This window comes from Pygocentrus nattereri, chromosome 9, assembly GCF_015220715.1.
Source record: "Pygocentrus nattereri isolate fPygNat1 chromosome 9, fPygNat1.pri, whole genome shotgun sequence".
Classification (NCBI taxonomy): domain Eukaryota; kingdom Metazoa; phylum Chordata; class Actinopteri; order Characiformes; family Serrasalmidae; genus Pygocentrus; species Pygocentrus nattereri.
In genome coordinates, this window is record NC_051219.1 from 6,563,648 (window position 1) to 6,583,277 (window position 19,630).

At 38.3% G+C, this 19,630-nt stretch overlaps 1 protein-coding gene across 1 annotated transcript in view; it reads left to right on the top strand.

The window, feature by feature from the left end:
- The window catches only part of LOC108415618 (protein NLRC5-like), an 802,877-nt gene that overhangs the window by 1,352 nt on the left and 781,895 nt on the right, over positions 1–19,630 (top strand). The window contains 4 exon segments of the mRNA XM_037540830.1: positions 3,338–3,511; positions 4,897–4,957; positions 6,511–6,627; positions 8,594–8,710. Of these exon segments, the coding sequence (XP_037396727.1) occupies positions 3,338–3,511; positions 4,897–4,957; positions 6,511–6,627; positions 8,594–8,710 (469 nt within the window).

Consider the following 19,630-nt stretch of genomic DNA (forward strand, 5'->3'; position numbering starts at 1 on the left):
ATTTTCATTCTGCATGTTCTGCAGACAGGGTGACCATCTTCAGTCTAGCTCCCCTCTGCACTCTTATAAAAAAAAGAAAGAAAATAGGAGCACAATTCAGAAGGCTGGAAAACCTCCAGAGCACTGTCACTGCCTGCCAGGTTTTCACTAACACTAAACAAACCCATGTTGCGTGCTGTGCCAGGGTGCCTGCATTGGGAGACTGTTGCAGTAACATCTTACAAAACTGTTTCATAGTTAACAAGTAACGAATCAATCCTCGTTCCTCTGAATATTGCTAGTAGTTCTCCTTTAATGTCCTCATGAGGGCATGGTCGGTTGAAGAGAGGGCTCACGGAAATATCTGAATGTGAATTAATATAGGAATAATATAAAATGAAAGAATGGTAAATCATTATTAATGAATTAGGTACTAATGATGAGTCTGTTCATATTTTAATTGTACCTCACTGTATCTGCTGATGTATGATGAGTGAATCAGACTGGTGACAGACCCCCGGGCCACTTATATGAGCCTTTTAATTTAGATTCAGGGTTTTATTCAGACTGCAGCATTAATGTAGGCACACAGTTAGCGGACTTGCTAACTAATCTGAGCTAAGTAGGTGCAGTCTTCTTGTACAATGTCTGTTTTACTGTGTTGTTTCAGAATTATAAGCAGATGTTAGTGATTTATTAAACCTAAAGCTGCTGCTGATGTTCTGTTTTGAGTGGATGTTAGCTAGATAGTTAATTTAGCTAATGTGAGCTACGCTAATAGGCAGTAAAACTGTGTGCCTCAGATATGAAACAGAAAGGTGTGTAATTATTGCACTTGCAGAACATGCTGCGATCAGTCTCAGCTGTCAGACTTTCTCCTTCAGTAGTAATGACAAACTTAATTTTATTCTGGAAAAAGGACAACTATTTATTCTTTCGTTTTTATGGGTTTTTATTTGTAATGTAGTTCATTTATAATACTGTTCCTGATCATCATTAACTTCTAGTTCATCAATCTTGAGTTATCATCTTTCATTGAATGAAATTGCTGTTTAGCCCTACCTGGCCTAAAAAATAATTGGTCCCATAGCTAATAAATCAATTAGTTAACCAAATTCACCTGAGTATTGGGTCCAGTTTCACTAGCCACACCCTCAGACGATTATTGCCAAACGTGTTGAATCTAAACATCACTTAAATAGAATCTGTCTGGCAATGTGAAGCGGGCTAGAAAATCTCAAAAAGCAGCACATGATGTTCCGTTCTAAAGGGATTCAAATACAAATACAAGCTCTAAATGGCTCAAAAGAAACAAAATCAAGGTTTTGAAGTAGCCAAGTCAAAGTCCTGACCTGATCTAAAAACTTAAATGGTCATTTTATACTCAAAAACTCTCCAATGTAGTCAAATTAGAACAATTCTACAAAAAGCAGCCAAAATTCCTCCACAGTGATGTAAAAGACTCATTGCAAGTTGTCACAGTTGTTTGATTGAAGTTGTTACTGCCAAGTGTGGCACGACCAGCTATTAGGTTTAGGGTGCAATTACTTTTTCACATGGGTGATACAGATTTTCAATGAATCCCCATCTTCAATAAATGGAATGATCATTTAAAAGCTGCATTTTGTGTTTGCTTACTTTGTCGTTACCTTTATATTAAAATTTGTTGAATGTTCTGAAACATTTAACTGTGACAAATTAGCAAAAACAAGAAGAAATCAGGTGAGGGGCAAATACTTTTTCACAGCACTGTATCTGTTACTCTGCACCTACTTGGCTTATTTTATTTTAGAACACAAGTGAAGATGGAGTTGGCTTTTCATTCATTAGCCTCTTATTTTAATTTTTAATTCCCTCTTAAATGGTGTAGCAGTTGGTTACTGGCACCTCTAATATCAAGCTCCCCTCATGAATGCAGACCCCCCCCCCACCCCACCTCGCTCCCAGAGCCCCCACAAATCAAAAACCACCATCACCAGCTATGAAGTTTTTATCACTGAATTAAAAAGTTTGACGATTCTTTTTCTGTGTGGTTGCGCTGCTCTCTGTGTTCAGCATTAATGTCTGTTTTCCATGTTCTGGACGTTTAATAAAAGTTTTGGAAGGAAAACAAAAATCATAATAAACACTAACATGCTGTCATTAAATGGGCTGAACTACCTCCAGTTCTGGTTTTCAGTGGTTCAGTGTTGAAATTTCAGTACATTTATTGAAGAACGCACACTGACCTGTTTAGAACTCAAAGGACTAAGCACTTGATGTATTGAGCTGGGACACAACTTGAGACTTGAATTGAGACTCAATTGTCCTGACTTGGGACATGACCACCTCTGATAGATAGTAAGACCCTCTTTGTCTGAAATCGCAGCCTCCAGTTAATTCTTTTAGCCAGCTAACAGTCTTTCTGCTTTTCGTGTTTTAAGATATTTTCCATTTTTCTTCACAGAACACTTCTAGTTCAGAAATAATCTATAGACTTTGTATGTAAACCACATTTAAGGTCTAATCACAGAAAATGTAAATATTTAAATCTGGGAACGGTGAATGTCATTTCAAAACGTTTACCTTTTATTTCTTGAAGTAATTCAAGGTTGATTTTGATGTATGTTGTGGATAATTGTCTTGCTGTAATATCCAGCCCCTTTTCACAAATGATGTCTTTGTGATTAATTAGCTCATGCTCAAAATATGAAAGACATCTAACCTTCAATTAAAGTAAGAATGCACACTGACCTGTTTAGGACTTTAATTAAAGTAAATTTTGTCTACGACAAAATTATTTATCTTTTCCAAAACAACAGGTGTCAGTAACTGTCTACCCTTATCTGTTCAACCTCCCTTTGCCAATATAACAGCAGTGAGTTCTCACCTATAATGCTTTTTGACATCAGAGAACACAGTGTGAGGAATCTGAGAGCACTGCTCAACACAGAATCTCTCCAGATCCTCTCTTTGCAATTCTCCTCTTCAGAACACCCCCCAGGTTTTCAGTGCAGTTTAGGTCAGGTGCCTGGGATGGGCATGATAAAAGCTTGATTCTGTGGTAATTGAACCATTGGTGTGGATTTAGACGGGTTCTGGAAGATCCAACCACAATCCACTTTTGGCTTTTAGAATTCCCTTTAAAGCCTTGAAATGCCATGTATCTAACAAATTGTATTGGGCCTTAAGAGGTTAAACAGCCCATAAACATCACATATACCCCACCACACTTAATAGTGGGGATTAGGTTCTTTTCTGTATGACCACTTTCTTTTTACACCACACACATCTTGAGTGTTTGTGCCCAGAAAGCTCAATTCTGTATCATCTGATCAGAGAAAATTTGAGTTTGAATATCTTCATTTTGCTTTTTCAGGGCAGCAGGACCTCAAAGTTGTGGGTGCAGGAAAGAGTGAATCAGACAACATAGTGAGACGACTTATAGCCAAGTTTGAAAAACAGGCAGCAGCCAATGCAGGTAGAGGGTACACCAACACAGACAATGAGATGGAAGATCTTGAAAGAAGACGGGATCATCAACATTTAGGTGGTAAGTAAATGACAACATCAGATATTTGATGAAGCTTAATAGCATCATAATTTAAAAAATATTTAAAATAGTGATCAGTGTTAAGCACAGTAGGTTATAGCTGGAACAGAAAACAGGGGTCAACAGACTAGAGCTGCAGAATATATCATACTTTATCATCAGTGATATGAGTTTCAGCATTAGCAGAAGCTGAAAATAAATAAAACATTTTCGTTACTGTGCGTGAGTAGATTTTTCCCCGTGACAGTACCTTTTGGAGTAAATCAAATACTTTTACTTATTTTTCATTTACTTCATAGTTACAGGCTAAAAATAAATGAGCTTATCAGAAGAAAGTGCAATTAAATTTAAAAGCCTCCGAAATCCAGTTAAAAAACAGCAAAACGGAGCAGCTCCCACTGAAAGACACTACAGAACACAGAACCTCCTGAGATCTCAGCTTTTCACAGCTTAGCTTCAGCCTGAGGAGGCAGGAGACTAGCTAGCTAATCTTAGCTAAACACTGTGGGCACTATTTTCTTCTTGCTTTGTTCTTTTAGAATAAACTGGCCGCTATTTATTAAACTTAAAAATGCGCCTAGAAAAATACATTAACTCCTCATCTTACAGATAAAACATCATCAGAGACTTTCGTTTGGTCAGTTCATCACTGTGTGAAGTAATCAGTGTGGTCACCAGAGGAATATAAATCAGTAAAGACAGTTAAAAACGGAGAAACTGCTGTAGTTGCTGATGACTGTAATGATGGAAATGTTCAGCTGTGATGTGATGTTAACTGTCGCTAGAGGTTCAGGCAGTTAATGAGCAGTAGACTGTCACTACACATACATTAGTAATTGAGTATCTTCTCATAAATTTGACTTTTAATTAAGTATTTATTTTTAAATATAGACCCAATTAATCTGTAACAAAAGACACAGACTTTCAGGGATTCTAAGCTATTTTGTTAATTAACAGATAAGCTAGGAAGTCTTATATAATGACTTAAGCATGAAAACTGCAGTTTGTTAACCCCTTGAACCTTTAAATGCATTTAGCAGACATTTTTTGGGTTTTATAACTCAGGAGCCACTTAACGCTGAGAAACACACATCACAGTTGGTAGTACGTACTGTTTTTAAAGATTGCACTACAGCATGTGGAGTAATTCACTTTCATATCATCAACAAGCGGTTCATGTTTTTAGGAAGTTTTCCTTTTAAATTTTACCTTCATAGGTTGTTATGAAAGCATTATTATCAGTAACACCTGTATTTCTTCTGCACTATTTCTTTATGTAAACATTAACCAAACAGTCTTTTCTCGTATGTTTAGCATTTCTGTAGCTCCTGCTGAAGATTCAAGTAACATAATTAAAAGGAAATGTTTAAATTTTTCATTTTTAGGTGGAAGGTTGACCTCTAAAATAAGTGGCTCGGGGGAACACAAGACTGAAGAACTTACAAGGTGAAACTTTACATGAAGCATGAATGTTGTTACACTGACTGTATGAGACTCCCCTGCACCTGGATGTGAATCTCAGAAAAGTGAATAGAGAATCGAGAGAACAGAGGATCTCAGTGGTCAGAAATTGGTCACTGATAAAAGTGGCTGCTGTCATTTTACCTTTGAGCATAACTTCTTATTGCTTACTGCTTAATCAAACTGCTCCATGTTTCCTGCACCACTAATCTGTACTACAAAGCCAGTTTTTCATTTTATAGGGTCTGGTTTTTAAATTGGGATTGTAAATATGTGCTAAGTAAAGATTTGGTACTTGCAACTGTAACGGACGTGACTGGCCAGTCTATTCAGTTCACTTGGATGACACACGACCATGAACATGTTCTCTGCGTTGTGTTCTGTTGTCCGTGGTTGGTAGTGAGGCAAGGGAGGGGGAAAGAAGAGACTGAGGCAACAGTGATGCTGGTAGTGGTTATTTACTGGATTCTCCAATCTGGATCCTGGATCCAAAAAAACCCCAAACAATTTATAGACAATGTGCACAGCGAATCTCTCCTCATACATGCAGGCTGTGAGCTGACACACTCGTAACCCAGTATGCACGCTGGCCTACAGCTCCCTCCTCTCAGCTCGCGAAACTGCGCGAGATGGCGTTAGTATAGCTACCTCTTAAACACACAGTACACCTTTTAAACTCCAGAGTATCGAAACTCATAAGAAAAGTAAATAAGCAGCCATGTATCAGGATATGGTGGAATTTCATCAAAAATACACTTCTAAAATCATGCATCTATTTTAACTGGGTTACACAACACATTGCAAAAAAGTGGGGGAATGGCAGTGGAACACTGGGAAGTTTGTGGAATGATCAAAAACACCTGTTTGAGCTTTCCACAGGTAACAGGGGATGCTGTCATGATTGGGAGCATTCTGGAAATGCTCAGTTGTTTAAGAGCAAGGATGGGTCGAGATCCCACAGTTTAAGAATGTTCCTCAACAAACTTTTGTGGTCCCTGTGGGGAAAATTCAAACTGGGAAATTTAAACAGGAAGCTAGCGAATAAAATGCCAACTTCAGCGTCATTCTTCTAATTCTGGTGGGGTTTTTTTTTCTTTTTTTCGGGTGACTGTCTGTAAATACATCCTACCCATGGTTTTAGTCCGGGTACCATTTTCTCGCACAGTGATTTAGACTAGGCTAAAGTTGGATTCTGATTTGCCAACTTCTTTGAATTTTCACATTTCACCTTAAATTTTAATAAAACTTTGATGGAAACGTGGATATAAGACGCAGTAAAGACTACGGCTCTTAACAGTGAAGTTTTAAAGACTTTCAAGCCATAAAATGAAGTCCATTCACAGAAAGTGTGTAATACATGTGTGTCACTCTGACGTGTGTCGGCCAAATGTAGAAGGAAAAAGTAGCAGCTTCCACTTCACCTTCTCCAAAGAGTGTTTAGAGAAATGACTGAGTGTAATAAGAGATGAAGTCACTGTGTGATGGTGGGAGACGCAGTAAAGACTACGGCTCTTAACAGATGGTTGAATGTGTTTTAGTCACTTTCAGAGTGAGAGACCAGACTCTCCTGAGCCCAGCTGTGTGTCTATGAAGAGTGATGAGTCAATGGGTAAAGACATAGCCTTCAAACAGGGAGAGTCTTCACCTGAACTGAGGTGAGTACAGTATCATGGATATTTGTTACCCCCCTGAACAGAGGGAGTAAAAGACCACCTGTAAACACCAGTGCAGTTTCCCCATAGATGGCTTTATCTAGAATGAGGAAAAGCCCGTGATCGCCCCCTACTGTCTGGATCGAGGCATAGCCAATCCATCTCAGATCACTATAATAAGAGCTACTGGTAGATTCCCTGTTTAAGAGAAGAGCTGAGCTTTATGTCTGTTAATCCTCTTTATCATGGATTAACCATCATTTTCCTACTTTTTACACATGAATTCTCAAATGGTTCCAGAGTTATGATTTTACCACAGATGAATTTTTCTATTTATAAGCTACTGGACAACAAATCATGTACCACTATAGTTATTATTAGTTCTAGTAACGTAGAGTAGATTTACTCTATCATTGTTTATCCTGAGCTGAATTTGGTTTGAACAAGTGAGAAATTTAAAGAAAAATAAATAAATAAACGAGTGGAGAAACAATCCGTGTGCAGATGCTTCCAGACAGGTGTGCTGGATGATAGAATTAAGTAAATAATATCCCACTGTGCTCTGGGGCATGTATAAAAATGCTGAGCTGACCCATCTGACCTCAGCTTTGGATGTAAATGACTGTGAAAGTGGGTTCATTACTGGACACAGAGCTTCAGTCACAAAGGCTGTTCATCTGGCCAGTGTTTCCATAGAAACAGGGACTACAGTGACATCTGCCTTTAGGTGTCTGGGCTGTGCTGCGGCCTTTACAGACACCAAATCTCAACCCAGTTGAACAGCTATGGGAGATTTTGGAGCAGCGTGTTAGACAGCGCTCTCCACCTCCAACTGAGGGAATATCTTCTGGAAGAACGGTGTTCCGTCCCTCCAGTACAGTTCCAGAGACTTGTAGAATCCACACCAAGTCACAATAAAGCTGTTCCTGTCACTCTTGGAGGTCCAACGTCCTTCAGAGACCCTTTATGTTGGTTTGTCCTTTAACTTCTCACACATCTCTGTTATTTGCTCAAATTCCAAGCAACTTAATATTAAAATAATTATTTTTCTTTGTTAACAAAGAAATTTAACAAAAAGTCACTTAAACCTGTGTCCCACATTTTATGTGCACCCCTGTTACCCAAACCTGTTCCCCACGTTAAAAAATGGGACATTTCATTAATTATGATATAAACAGGAATTTGCATCATCTTCTTGTTTTCTGCAGTAAAACCATCAAACAAGTCAGTGTTTTTATTCTGTTTTCTCAATTTACACACAAAACACTGATCTGACTGCAGTAAAGCTCGACTGTTCAACACTGTTACCAACATTATTACTAGAATAAAAATGTCTTTTTAATTTATGCAAACTATATGGTAATTAGTAGTTAGCATGCAGCATGTGAACCCTGTCAAGCTAGTAATTCCTGAGTGCTGCTTATTTTAGGCTAAAATCACAAACATGTTACCCATTTATATCCATCAGTTCATTTAAATGAAAATTACTGAAAACAGTTTAATGAAACATTTTGATAAAAATTATTTTTCAACTCATTTTATGTATTTTTACTGCAATATTGTCAGCTTAATGAAGACTATGGTCTCTCGGTTTGGTTGCCCACTGATTTCTGGGTAAAACAGCTTATATAGTATCTAATCTGACAGCCTGATGTGGGAAAATAACCTTTTCTGAAGGTTCAGCACTGACTTTGATTAATACTGTGTCAAAAACACCAAAGAAGAAAGTGAAGTTTTAAAGACTTTCAAGCCATAAAATGAAGTCCATTCACAGAAAGTGTGTAATACATGTGTGTCACTCTGACGTGTGTCGGCCAAATGTAGAAGGAAAAAGTAGCAGCTTCCACTTCACCTTCTCCAAAGAGTGTTTAGAGAAATGACTGAGTGTAATAAGAGATGAAGTCACTGTGTGATGGTGGGAGACGCAGTAAAGACTACGGCTCTTAACAGATGGTTGAATGTGTTTTAGTCACTTTCAGAGTGAGAGACCAGACTCTCCTGAGCCCAGCTGTGTGTCTATGAAGAGTGATCAGTCAATGGGTAAACCCATAACCTTCAAACAGGGAGAGTCTTCACCTGAACTGAGGTGAGTACAGTATCATGGATATTTGTTACCCCCCTGAATAGAGGGAGTAAAAGACCACCTGTAAACACCAGTGCAGTTTCCCCATAGATGGCTTTATCTAGAATGAGGAAAAGCCCGTGATCGCCCCCTACTGTCTGGATCGAGGCATAGCCAATCCATCTCAGATCACTATAATAAGAGCTACTGGTAGATTCCCTATTTAAGAGAAGAGCTGAGCTTTATGTCTGTTAATCCTCTTTATCATGGATTAACCATCATTTTCCTACTTTTTACACATGAATTCTCAAATAGAGGTTCCAGAGTTATGATTTTACCACAGATGAATTTTTCTATTTATAAGCTACTGGACATCAAATCATGTACCACTGAAGTTATTATTAGTTCTAGTAACGTAGAGTAGATTTACTGTGTTATTGTTTTATTTGAGCTGAATTTGGTTTGAACAAATGAGAAATTTAAAGAATAAATAAATAAATAAATAAATAAATAAGTGGAGAAACAATCCGTGTGCAGATGCTCCCAGATACAGGAGATACTGTGGTCTTTACCAGGGGCGTTGCCTAGGTATCTAAAGATCCGGGGCTCTGCCCAATTAATTATATATATATATATATATATATATATATATATATATATATATATATATATATATATATATATATATATATATATGTTTTTTTTTGTTTTTTTTTTACAGTACGTACCCTGATATATAATGTTTAACACTATAATATGGAGTTATTTTTTTTATTCAACAGATTTAAAATTTAACAAAGGGTGCACAAATTCTGCAGAATGACTGTTGGTGACCTAAAGATAGTGAGCTTTTACTAAAGGATCTAACTAATTCCGAAGCTGACTAGTGACAAGCTGCATTTCATTAAGCACACAGTGGGTTTGATCTGTGTGTTTTGATTCGGAGACGTGTGTTTTTAACCAGCTATCAGATCCACAAACAATGTCATCACAGTTTACATAGTTAACTACCGTTACCTTTCTCCTTGAAAAAACGCCGTATATCCATTTTCTTTCACCGTCAGCTTCCTGCAACCTGCTGCCAAACATGGCTAGAGCACATGTGCGTGGGGGTGGGCTCTCCTCCGCGCCCGCAAAACCAGCAAGCTGATTGGCTGTTTCTCCTGAAAGGCGGAACTTTATCCTTGAAGCGGCACTATGATTGGCGTTAAGAGATTTCCTATTCTCACAGCAGCATTGGCCTCCTCATTAATAGTACAGCTGAGCGAAAAGGTTCGGGGCTACTGGATAATCATTCGGGGCTGAAGCCCCGGAAGCCCACCCCAGGCGACGCCCCTGGTCTTTACAGACACCAAGTCTCAACCCAGTTGAACAGCTATGGGAGATTTTGGAGCAGCGTGTTAGACAGAGCTCTCCACCTCCAACTGAGGGAATATCTTCTGGAAGAACGGTGTTCAATTTAAAACAGTTAATGAATGCATTATATGTGCATTTCTTAATTTATTTGTTTCAATATTAGTACAAATAACGTGAAACATGAAGAGCATGAAAAGAAAAAACATTAGTAATGAAATCAACACACGTTTATTATGTGCTTGAGAAACCCTGTTTGGAAAACTGCTGTATTGAACAAACGACTTGTCTGTGTTTACACTGACCGCCTGTCAGTCATTCTATAAGACCCTCCCCTAAACCAGAAGATTCCACCCCTACACCACAAGACTCCTCCCCTATATGTCTGCTTAAGAAAAGGTTCTTGCACTTTGGTGGAAAAACACATTTGGCTACTAAAAATCTACAAAAAAATTTTTTTTGGTTAAAAAAATCGACACTTTGTGGGGGGCGCTAGTGAGCGAGCGATGGTGTAGGTCGCATGTTGCGGAGCTCTCCAGAACTTTGTCATTTAAGTGATATTTAGGCGTAATACAGATTACAAGTCTCTTCACTTTATATCCAACTTGCATACTTTACGAAAGGGAAGGCAAATCATGGCCAGCAGGACCACTAAAGGGCGTGCTGTGGCCACTTCTTCGACTGGGCCTGCTAAAGCTAACGCGCCGTCACCCCCAAGGGTCTCGGGTGAGTCCGATAACCCCGCTCAAACACCTGTGACGGCGGTAAGCCCTTCTCAAATCATGGCCTTCAAAGACGAGTTAGTGGCAGCGTTGCGAGCGGATTTTGCGAGCATTTTCAAGGATGAGATCCGAGTGGTGTTTGAAAGCGAAATTTCTGCTATTAAACAGGAGATGCAAGATGCCAAAACGGAAATTTCTAACTTTAAGACTGATATAAGGAAGGATGTCGAAGCGATGGAAAACACCATGGAGCAGATGGAAAGGGGGCTTTCTGGATGTTCAGATGACGTTGTGGCATTACAGCGCACTGTACAACAACTTTCAAACCAGGTGGCGGCCTTAGAGGACAAATGTGAGGATCTGGAAGGAAGGTCCAGACGTAATAACATTCGGATAATAGGGGTACCAGAGGGCGTAGGCAGCTGCAGCGTGTCGGCAGTCTCCGCACTCTTGAAGGATGCCTTTCAGCTAGAAAAGGCCCCTCTACTGGATAGAGCACACCGCACCTTACAGCCACCCCCGAAGCAAGGAGCAACCCCTAGAGCCATAGTGGCCCGTCTTCACTATTTTCATGATTGCTCTAACATCTTGCGGCTTGCCAGAGAAAGGAAACGTGTGGCTGTGAACGACTTGACCATCTCAGTGTATCCGGATTATACAGCGAAAGTCGCCCGGGCGCGAGCAGCCTTCAATGACATCAGACAGCAGTTGCGTGGCATCGAGGGACTTCGTTTTGGCATACTTCATCCGGCTAGGCTTCGCATCACTTACAAAGGAGTGGAGAAGAATTTCACATCGCCAGTTGATGCCCAGAAGTACATCGCACAAGATATTATAAAATAAACAACCGCCGCACGTTCGGAGTTTCCTCTTATGTAAAGGGGATGCAGAGCCTGAATGTGTCTACTTTAATTAACGGGACATGGTTCCTAACCAGCCTATTTTGAGTGCTTGACCTTTCGAGCTGGGGTAAGTTTGGGATGAGAGCGGTATTTGTAATAATATGATTGTTAAAAATTAGGAGGTGTGTGTGATATGTGTAATGTATATTTTGGCGTTGGGCATGGCTTGTTGTTGGTTTGAAACATTTGCAAAAGTAGTAATCCTTCAGAGTTAAGTTATAAACTGTAATAGTTTGGAAAAAGTTTGTTAATATTTCAAGAGACGAAGTAACCCCATCTTTGACTTGAGATATACGTCTAAAGAGTTCATATGTTTTGGAGAGTTTAGCTTCTGGCTTAATAGTTTCCCTAGTACAAGCACACTGTGTGGATACCATATAGTGGGGGGAGGGTTCGACCCTGTTAGGATGGGTAAGAAGGAAGTGGGAATGATGGGCTTACGAGGGTTTCAGTGGTTATACGTATTTTTTTCTATATTTTATATTATATTTTATGTACTGGTTTTTTTTTATTATTATTTCTACAACGATAAGGGGGTTAAGAAGTGACGTGTATTATTTCGAATCATGGCACAGAATGTAAAAGTAGGAGGGAAGACGGTATGCCCAATTTCATTTGTAAGCTGGAATATTAAAGGGATGAATCATCCTGTGAAACGTAAGAGGGTTTTAGCACATCTACATCAGTTAAAGGTGGACATTGCGTTCCTCCAGGAAACACATTTAAATATGTCCAATCATATGCGTTTACATACTAGATGGGTGGGTGAAGTCTATCATTCAAAATTTCAGTTTAAATCAAGAGGTGTGGCAATTTTAATTAGTAAACATCTGCCTTTTACTGCTTCCCAGATTGACGGAGATTCTAAGGGCCGATATGTCATTGTTACAGGCAAAATATATGACATGCCAGTTGTTTTAGTCAGTGTTTATGCCCCTAACTGGGATGATGCTGCATTTTTCACGAATCTGTTTACTCGATTACCTGATTTGAATGAACACCATTTGATTATGGGTGGAGACATGAATTGTGTGCTGTCACCCAGATTAGACCGTAGTTCTGATAAAAACGTACACACTTCTAAAGCTGCCCTTACAATTAAACTACTTCTTGACACCTATGGTATTGTTGATGTTTGGCGTGTCCTTAATCCCAGTGCTCGCAAGTACTCCTTTTATTCGGCTGTTCATAAAACATTTTCACGTATTGATCACATTTTAATGGATAAGAGTTTGCTTCCTTCAGTTCAGGAATGTGATTATCATTCGATTGTAATATCTGATCATGCTCCTCTTAGATTGAAAATTAATTTACCAGTTATGATACCTGTTTATAGACCATGGCGGCTTAACCCACTCCTACTTTCAGATAAATTTTTTTTAGATTTTATTACATCACAGATTGATTTTTTTCTAGAAATAAACCAAACACCCAATATGTCATCATTGACGGTTTGGGAAGCACTTAAAGCATATTTAAGAGGTCAGATTATTTCCTACAGTGCACAGTCACGAAAAGTGAGGAATAAGCGTATTAATGAATTGATTAAACAAATTGGGGACCTTGATTTACAACTAGCAACATCCTCTTCTGAGGATGGCATTAAACAGCGCTTAATACTTCAAAAAGAATTAAATTTATTAACTACACAAAAAGCAGAGTATCAGTTGGTTAGATCCTGCCATACATACTATGAGCATGGTGATAAAACGGGGAAGCTTCTGGCACATCAGCTTCGTAGGAAAGCAGCAAGTCATATTATCTCAGAGATTAAGGACGAGTCTGGGTCAGTCTGTATAGATCACTCTGCAATAAATTCTCGTTTTATGAGGTATTACTGTAACCTATACACATCTGAGTCATTAAAGGATGAACACCTAATTAATTCATTTTTTCAAGGTATAGAAGTTCCTCGCATAGATCTTTCAACAAAGGCAGAGCTGGAATCTCCGTTTACAATAAGAGAAATCGAAGACGCCATTAGAAGTATGCAAGGGGGTAAATCCCCTGGCCCAGATGGGTACTCAGCAGAATTCTTTAAGAAATTCTCTAATCAGCTGGCCCCTCTCTTAACTGCTGTGTATAATGACTCTCTATCCGTTGGTTTAATGCCTGAAACAATGCGACAAGCTACTATATCACTTATTCACAAAAAAGGCAAAGACAAACAGGAGTGTGGCTCTTATCGTCCTATTTCCCTTCTTAATGTAGATAATAAAATATTTGCAAAAATGATTGCCCGTCGCCTTGAAACTGTTCTCCCGATAATAATTTCACCAGATCAGACAGGTTTCATAAAAAATCGATATTCCACCTTCAACATTAGGCGATTGTATAATATAATTTATAATCCCTCTCCACTTGACAAACCAGAAGTGGTCATATCTCTAGATGCAGAGAAGGCTTTTGATCGGGTGGAGTGGGATTATTTATTTTACACTCTTGAAGCATTTGGATTCGGGCCAAATATTATATCATGGATAAAGATCCTTTACAAATCGCCAATGGCAGCAGTCCAGACTAATAACAATATATCACCCTATTTTGCACTATCGCGAGGGACGAGGCAGGGGTCACCATTGTCCCCCCTTCTGTTTGCGATTGTAATTGAACCGTTAGCCATAGCTTTACGTACTAATAAAGATATTAAGGGTATTGCGAGGGCAGAAGGGGAACACAAAGTCTCTTTATATGCAGATGACATGATACTTTATTTGTCTGACGCTTCCACATCTCTTCCTGTAGTGCTTAATATCCTATCTGACTTTGGCAAAATCTCAGGATATAGAGTAAACACACAAAAAAGTGAGCTGATGCCCATAAACTTAGCAGCAAGAGAGTCCTCATTTGTTTACACTCTGCCATTTAAAGTGTGTATGGAAAAAATAAAATACCTTGGTGTTTGGGTCACTCACAAATTTAAAGAACTTTTTTCAGCAAACTTTCCCCCTCTGTTATCCTTTCTTAAGGAAGATCTTGATCGCTGGGATTTACTACCCCTGTCTTTAGCAGGCAGAATAAATGCAATAAAAATGAGCGTATTGCCTAAATTTCTCTATATGTTTCAGTGCATACCAGTTTTTTTAACAAAAACTTTTTTCATCTCCCTAGATAAAAGGCTCTCCTCTTTTATTTGGAATAAAAAGAACCCACGTATACGTACCTCTATATTACAGAGACCTTGTGAGCAGGGTGGAATGGGACTGCCAAATATTCAGCTTTATTATTGGGCAGCAAATATCAAAATGATTTCGTATTGGATGGAACAAAGTGAAACAGTTTCTGCACCTGATTGGCTAAAACTGGAAAGAGGATCCTGTGAGAACACTTCACTGTGTGCCTTATTGTATTCTAGTTTGCCATGTTCAGAGCCTGTGACAAAATATACTTCAAACCCAGTGGTTATTCACTCATTAAAAATTTGGAAACAATTCAGACAGTCTTTTAAGATTAATAAGTTCTCATTGCTCGCTCCCATTGTAAAGAATCATGTTTTTCTGCCATGCCAGATTGATGCTGCATACAGTATTTGGTTTAATCATGGGATCCGTTCATTTAAAGATATGTTCATGAATGATTCATTCGCATCTTTCGAACAGATTGTTCAGACATTCAATATTTCCAGGACAAATTTTTTCAGATATTTACAGGTCCGTAGCTTTGTATCTTCGAATATAAGTCAATTCCCCGCACAGCCCCAAGATACACTTCTAGATTCAATTAAGGACATTACTTTATCCAAGAAGGGTAGGATAGGGGACATATATTCTTTATTAATGACAGAAAGCATGACAAGTCTTAATCCCCTTAAGGGTCAATGGGAGAAAGATCTAACTATCGAAATTACAGAGTCCATTTGGTCAAGGATGATGAAGGGGATACATTCATCCTCGATATGTATGAGACATAAAGTTATGCAATTTAAAATCTTTCATCGACTGCACTGGACCAAAGTTAAGTTGTCTCATATTAAACCCAATATTGATACAAAGTGTGACCGTTGTAAGCAGAACCAAGCCACTCTGATTCACATGCTCTGGGATTGCCCTAAACTTTTAAATTTCTGGCAATCAATATTTGATATGCTTTCCATTGTAATTGATAAGCAACTAGAATTATCAGCCCCCCTTGCCTTATTTGGTGTGGTAACACAAAATCTTATTTTAAACAATAACAAATTAAGCCTTTTATCTTGTGCCACATTAGTAGCTAGAAGACAAATTTTGGTTAAATGGAAAGACTGTAACCCCCCAACGTTTGCGCAGTGGATAAGGGACATGGTGTATTTCATTCAGTTGGAAAAAATCAGGTATACAGTTAAGGGGTCAACAGAGAGATTTTTATCGATATGGCAATCTTTCCTTAGTCATGTTGAGTCTCTGAGTTCTGGAAGTTTTAAGCTCCAGTAGAATGATCAGGTTATGTTACTAGGAATTTTGGAAACAAATTGTTGGGAGAACTTTACGGTGCCTTAGGGGCATCTTCCCTCCTGTACTGTTAGATTATAGGAAAGGTACCAAAATATACTGGTTTTAGCCCCTATCATTTTATCATTGTTTATTATGTCATTATTATTTTCATTATTTTGGGTGTTTTGTCTCTCTGTCCGTGTGTGTATAGTATTGGTGTGATTGTAGATAAACATTAATGTAACTATAGGTATAAACAAGTATGTTCTGCTGGGATTGTTAAATTTTATTGGTAAGGCACAAATGCCATGCACACAGATACTAGGCATATTTATGTATTTTATTTATTAGTTGTTTATTTTAAATGTATAAGTTATTTTTGTTATATTTGTTATTTATTTATTTATATTTGTTTCTTAGGTTATATTTTCTAAGGGAAAGGGTAGGGGTGGGGGTTCTTGGAAGCTTCAGCCATTGTTACAATTGTATTAATGTATTTGTAATTAAAAACTAATAAATAAACTTGGTTCAAAAAAAAAAAAAATCGACACTTTTAAAAGATGGAATTGTAGGTAAAGCAACATTACTCCTGTAATGGTATGAACAAAGTAGTGCTTATAAAGAGTTAAACTGTTTAAAGCACTGATTTACATAATCTAGTAAAAACATCTTTAGCCAGGTAAAGTAATGCTTTGGATGATCCACCTTCACAGAGATGTATGTAGTATTAATCAATTAATCAAACTCCAGTGCAGGTAATGAAGCTCAATAGATGAGACTGAAATTGGCTTCTTATTCAGACGTTCCATTCCACCTTAAACGCCGCTGTAGAGGTGATATTTGCCTCATTACAGTTCATTACAAAAAAGGACACTCTTGATTATTATTGAGGAGCAAATCAGTCTGAACAGAAAGCCAAGTGTTTATAGGCTTGTAACTTTGCAGTCCCCCCAGACAAAAGACACACGGGGGCTTGATGCTCTGACTACGAGCTGCTGCTCTACAAAGACTGTAAGATAACATGACTAGAAGAAACATCTCTCTGAATGAAAATGTGAGAGCCGGCAGGAACCTCGGAGAGGACGCCGGTGAGAGAGACGCGAGGGTGGAGGGCGCGAAGCGCAAAGCCCGAGTTCCCCTGACGGACGAGAGTGACTCTCGGGAGGAGGAGGACAATGACGCTTCACTACCACCCTGAGATAAATTGTCTTATAGTCATGTTCCCAACAAGCTCCATAATTTAATCCACTATGAATCTGCAGTTTCAGTAGTTTTTCCAAGTTTGCTAACTAATAATTCTGGTGCAAATGATTAAATACATTGTTCCTTAATTATTATTGAAAGTCCTGTTTGAATTAATCAAGGAACCGTTTTAACAGCACCTGGTAAAGCCATCATTAACTATTAACATTAACGAGGCTAACTGGTAAAATGGAGCTTGACTTGGCCCAGTTCTTTTCTCCTCATGTTTAAAACTGTACCACTGTAATCAACACCTTTTCTGTGATGTTCTAATTATAATAAAATATCTGAATGTATCTTTCACAAGGTCGAGTGATTTCTGTCCTGTTGGAGCTCATTTGTAAAGTTAAATAAACCCATTTTACTAGTTGAATCCCTAACAATGACATTACCAGACCTCCTCTGTTAAAACTAATCCAACTTGAATAGAGCTTAAGCTTTGAAAAGGACCACAGTCACTGTGCTCTATGTAGGCTGTATTGAGTATTTTGATCTCCTCTCAAACCACATTAACATAATGCCATACATTTATCCTCTATATCCAAATAGAAAGGAGATACTGTTAATAAACTGTCTACCTCATCTCTAGAAATTGAAGTCAAGACAGTGATTAGTAATGATAAGAAACTCTTTCTGAACTCCACTGCTCACCGTCGGTTCTACAGCTTGCTTTGTGTTGGTGGGTGGGAATGGGAGGGGGATCCCAAGACTAAAGATCATTCCAATGTTGTAGATCAACTATTTAACTGGTAGAGGTTCACATATCTTCAGTTTAGACTCATGCAGCTTTAATGTATTTTATCATGGTAGTTTTAACCTGTTGGTCTGTTTAGTGGTTCATGCTGTATAAATATCATATAGATTAATATTTAGTTTTTTTTCCTGCTTTTCCATAGCGCCCAAAAGGAGAGAGCAAAGATCACCATGACCCATCTGGAGTCCATATTCCAGGTGTGTGTTTGTACATGTATATGCATATAATTGTGGGTAAACTGTGTTTATTTTCTCCTGGGAATCTCACATTAATCTCCAATCAGCCTGTAGTATTAACTACTCCAACACTCCACTACCCCACAGGAAGACCTACACAGCTAACATCACATCACACAGTGTGACTGAGGGCTGTTTCAGGATAGGTTTGTTACAGGGTTAGATCACATCATTCTTTTTCCTTCTGACATCTGATACTGATCCCCATCAATACTGTCTGGTCATCTTTAATCAGTGGTATGTATGATTTGGTTAAGAGTCCATAGAGACTAATGTTAGTACCAGGTAACTACCTAAGATCTAACAGCATGTCTACATTGGCACTGCCTGCTCAGAATTCTTTATCAGCACACATGTTGAATGCTGTATCGACTCAGGGCCTCCTTTTATGTGACGGTCTCTTCATTCATAAACCCTGTAATAAACGTAATTGATGTTACAGGGTGACACAAATGAATCTGTTCTTCTGTGTTTGACATCAAAGAAGGTCTTTAAAGTGATTCTTTACCAGTCGTACTACATTCTGAACATTCTGACTGGAAAAAATCACCCTGTGGTCCAGAAACAGCGCTGCAAAATATCTTTTGTGTTCTGTGAATCGTCATTCGCCTCCTAAATGTAAATGTGTTAAAACTGGAACTGAATAAAGTGAATAAACTGTAACTAATATAGTAGATGTGTATTAGAGACCATATAACACAGCTAGACAGTATTTTTCAGTTTTTCCAAATACATATTGTCCCATTTAGTTTTGCTTAACTTTCCATAAAAAACAATTAAAATAAAATATTAAAAATTGATAAAATATTTAAAAATCCACATTTCTCAATAAAAAACATTGGTAATTGTGTAGAGCTGTGAAAATTTCAGATAACAGCATGTTGCCTATATTCAGCTCCAGAATCATTGGCAGCCTTCATGAAAATGAGTTACAGTCAGTGTATTATATAAGTCACACGTGCAGTGAGTGACATGTCCAGCATAAAGAAATGGGTCAGCAGCATATTTTAATTTCTACACTGTGATCTGGAACAACAACAGAAACATGTTTTCTTCAGTAACACTTCGCTGGCCTTCTCTGGAGAGAATAAGAGCACTGAGCTGTTTTCTGTAATGCTTATCAAAGGTGGAGAACACTTGTTGAGGGGTCTCAGACCATCTCCTCCACGCAGAACGTTTCCACTTCCTTAATGTTCTTCAGTCTTCGTTTGTGGACGTCCCTCTTCAATTCACACCACAAGTTTTCAGCTAAATAATATGTAGTAGACTGATGTGATTTGAGCAGTTTGTTGTTTTTATCAAGTGTTTTATTATATAAAAAATCTC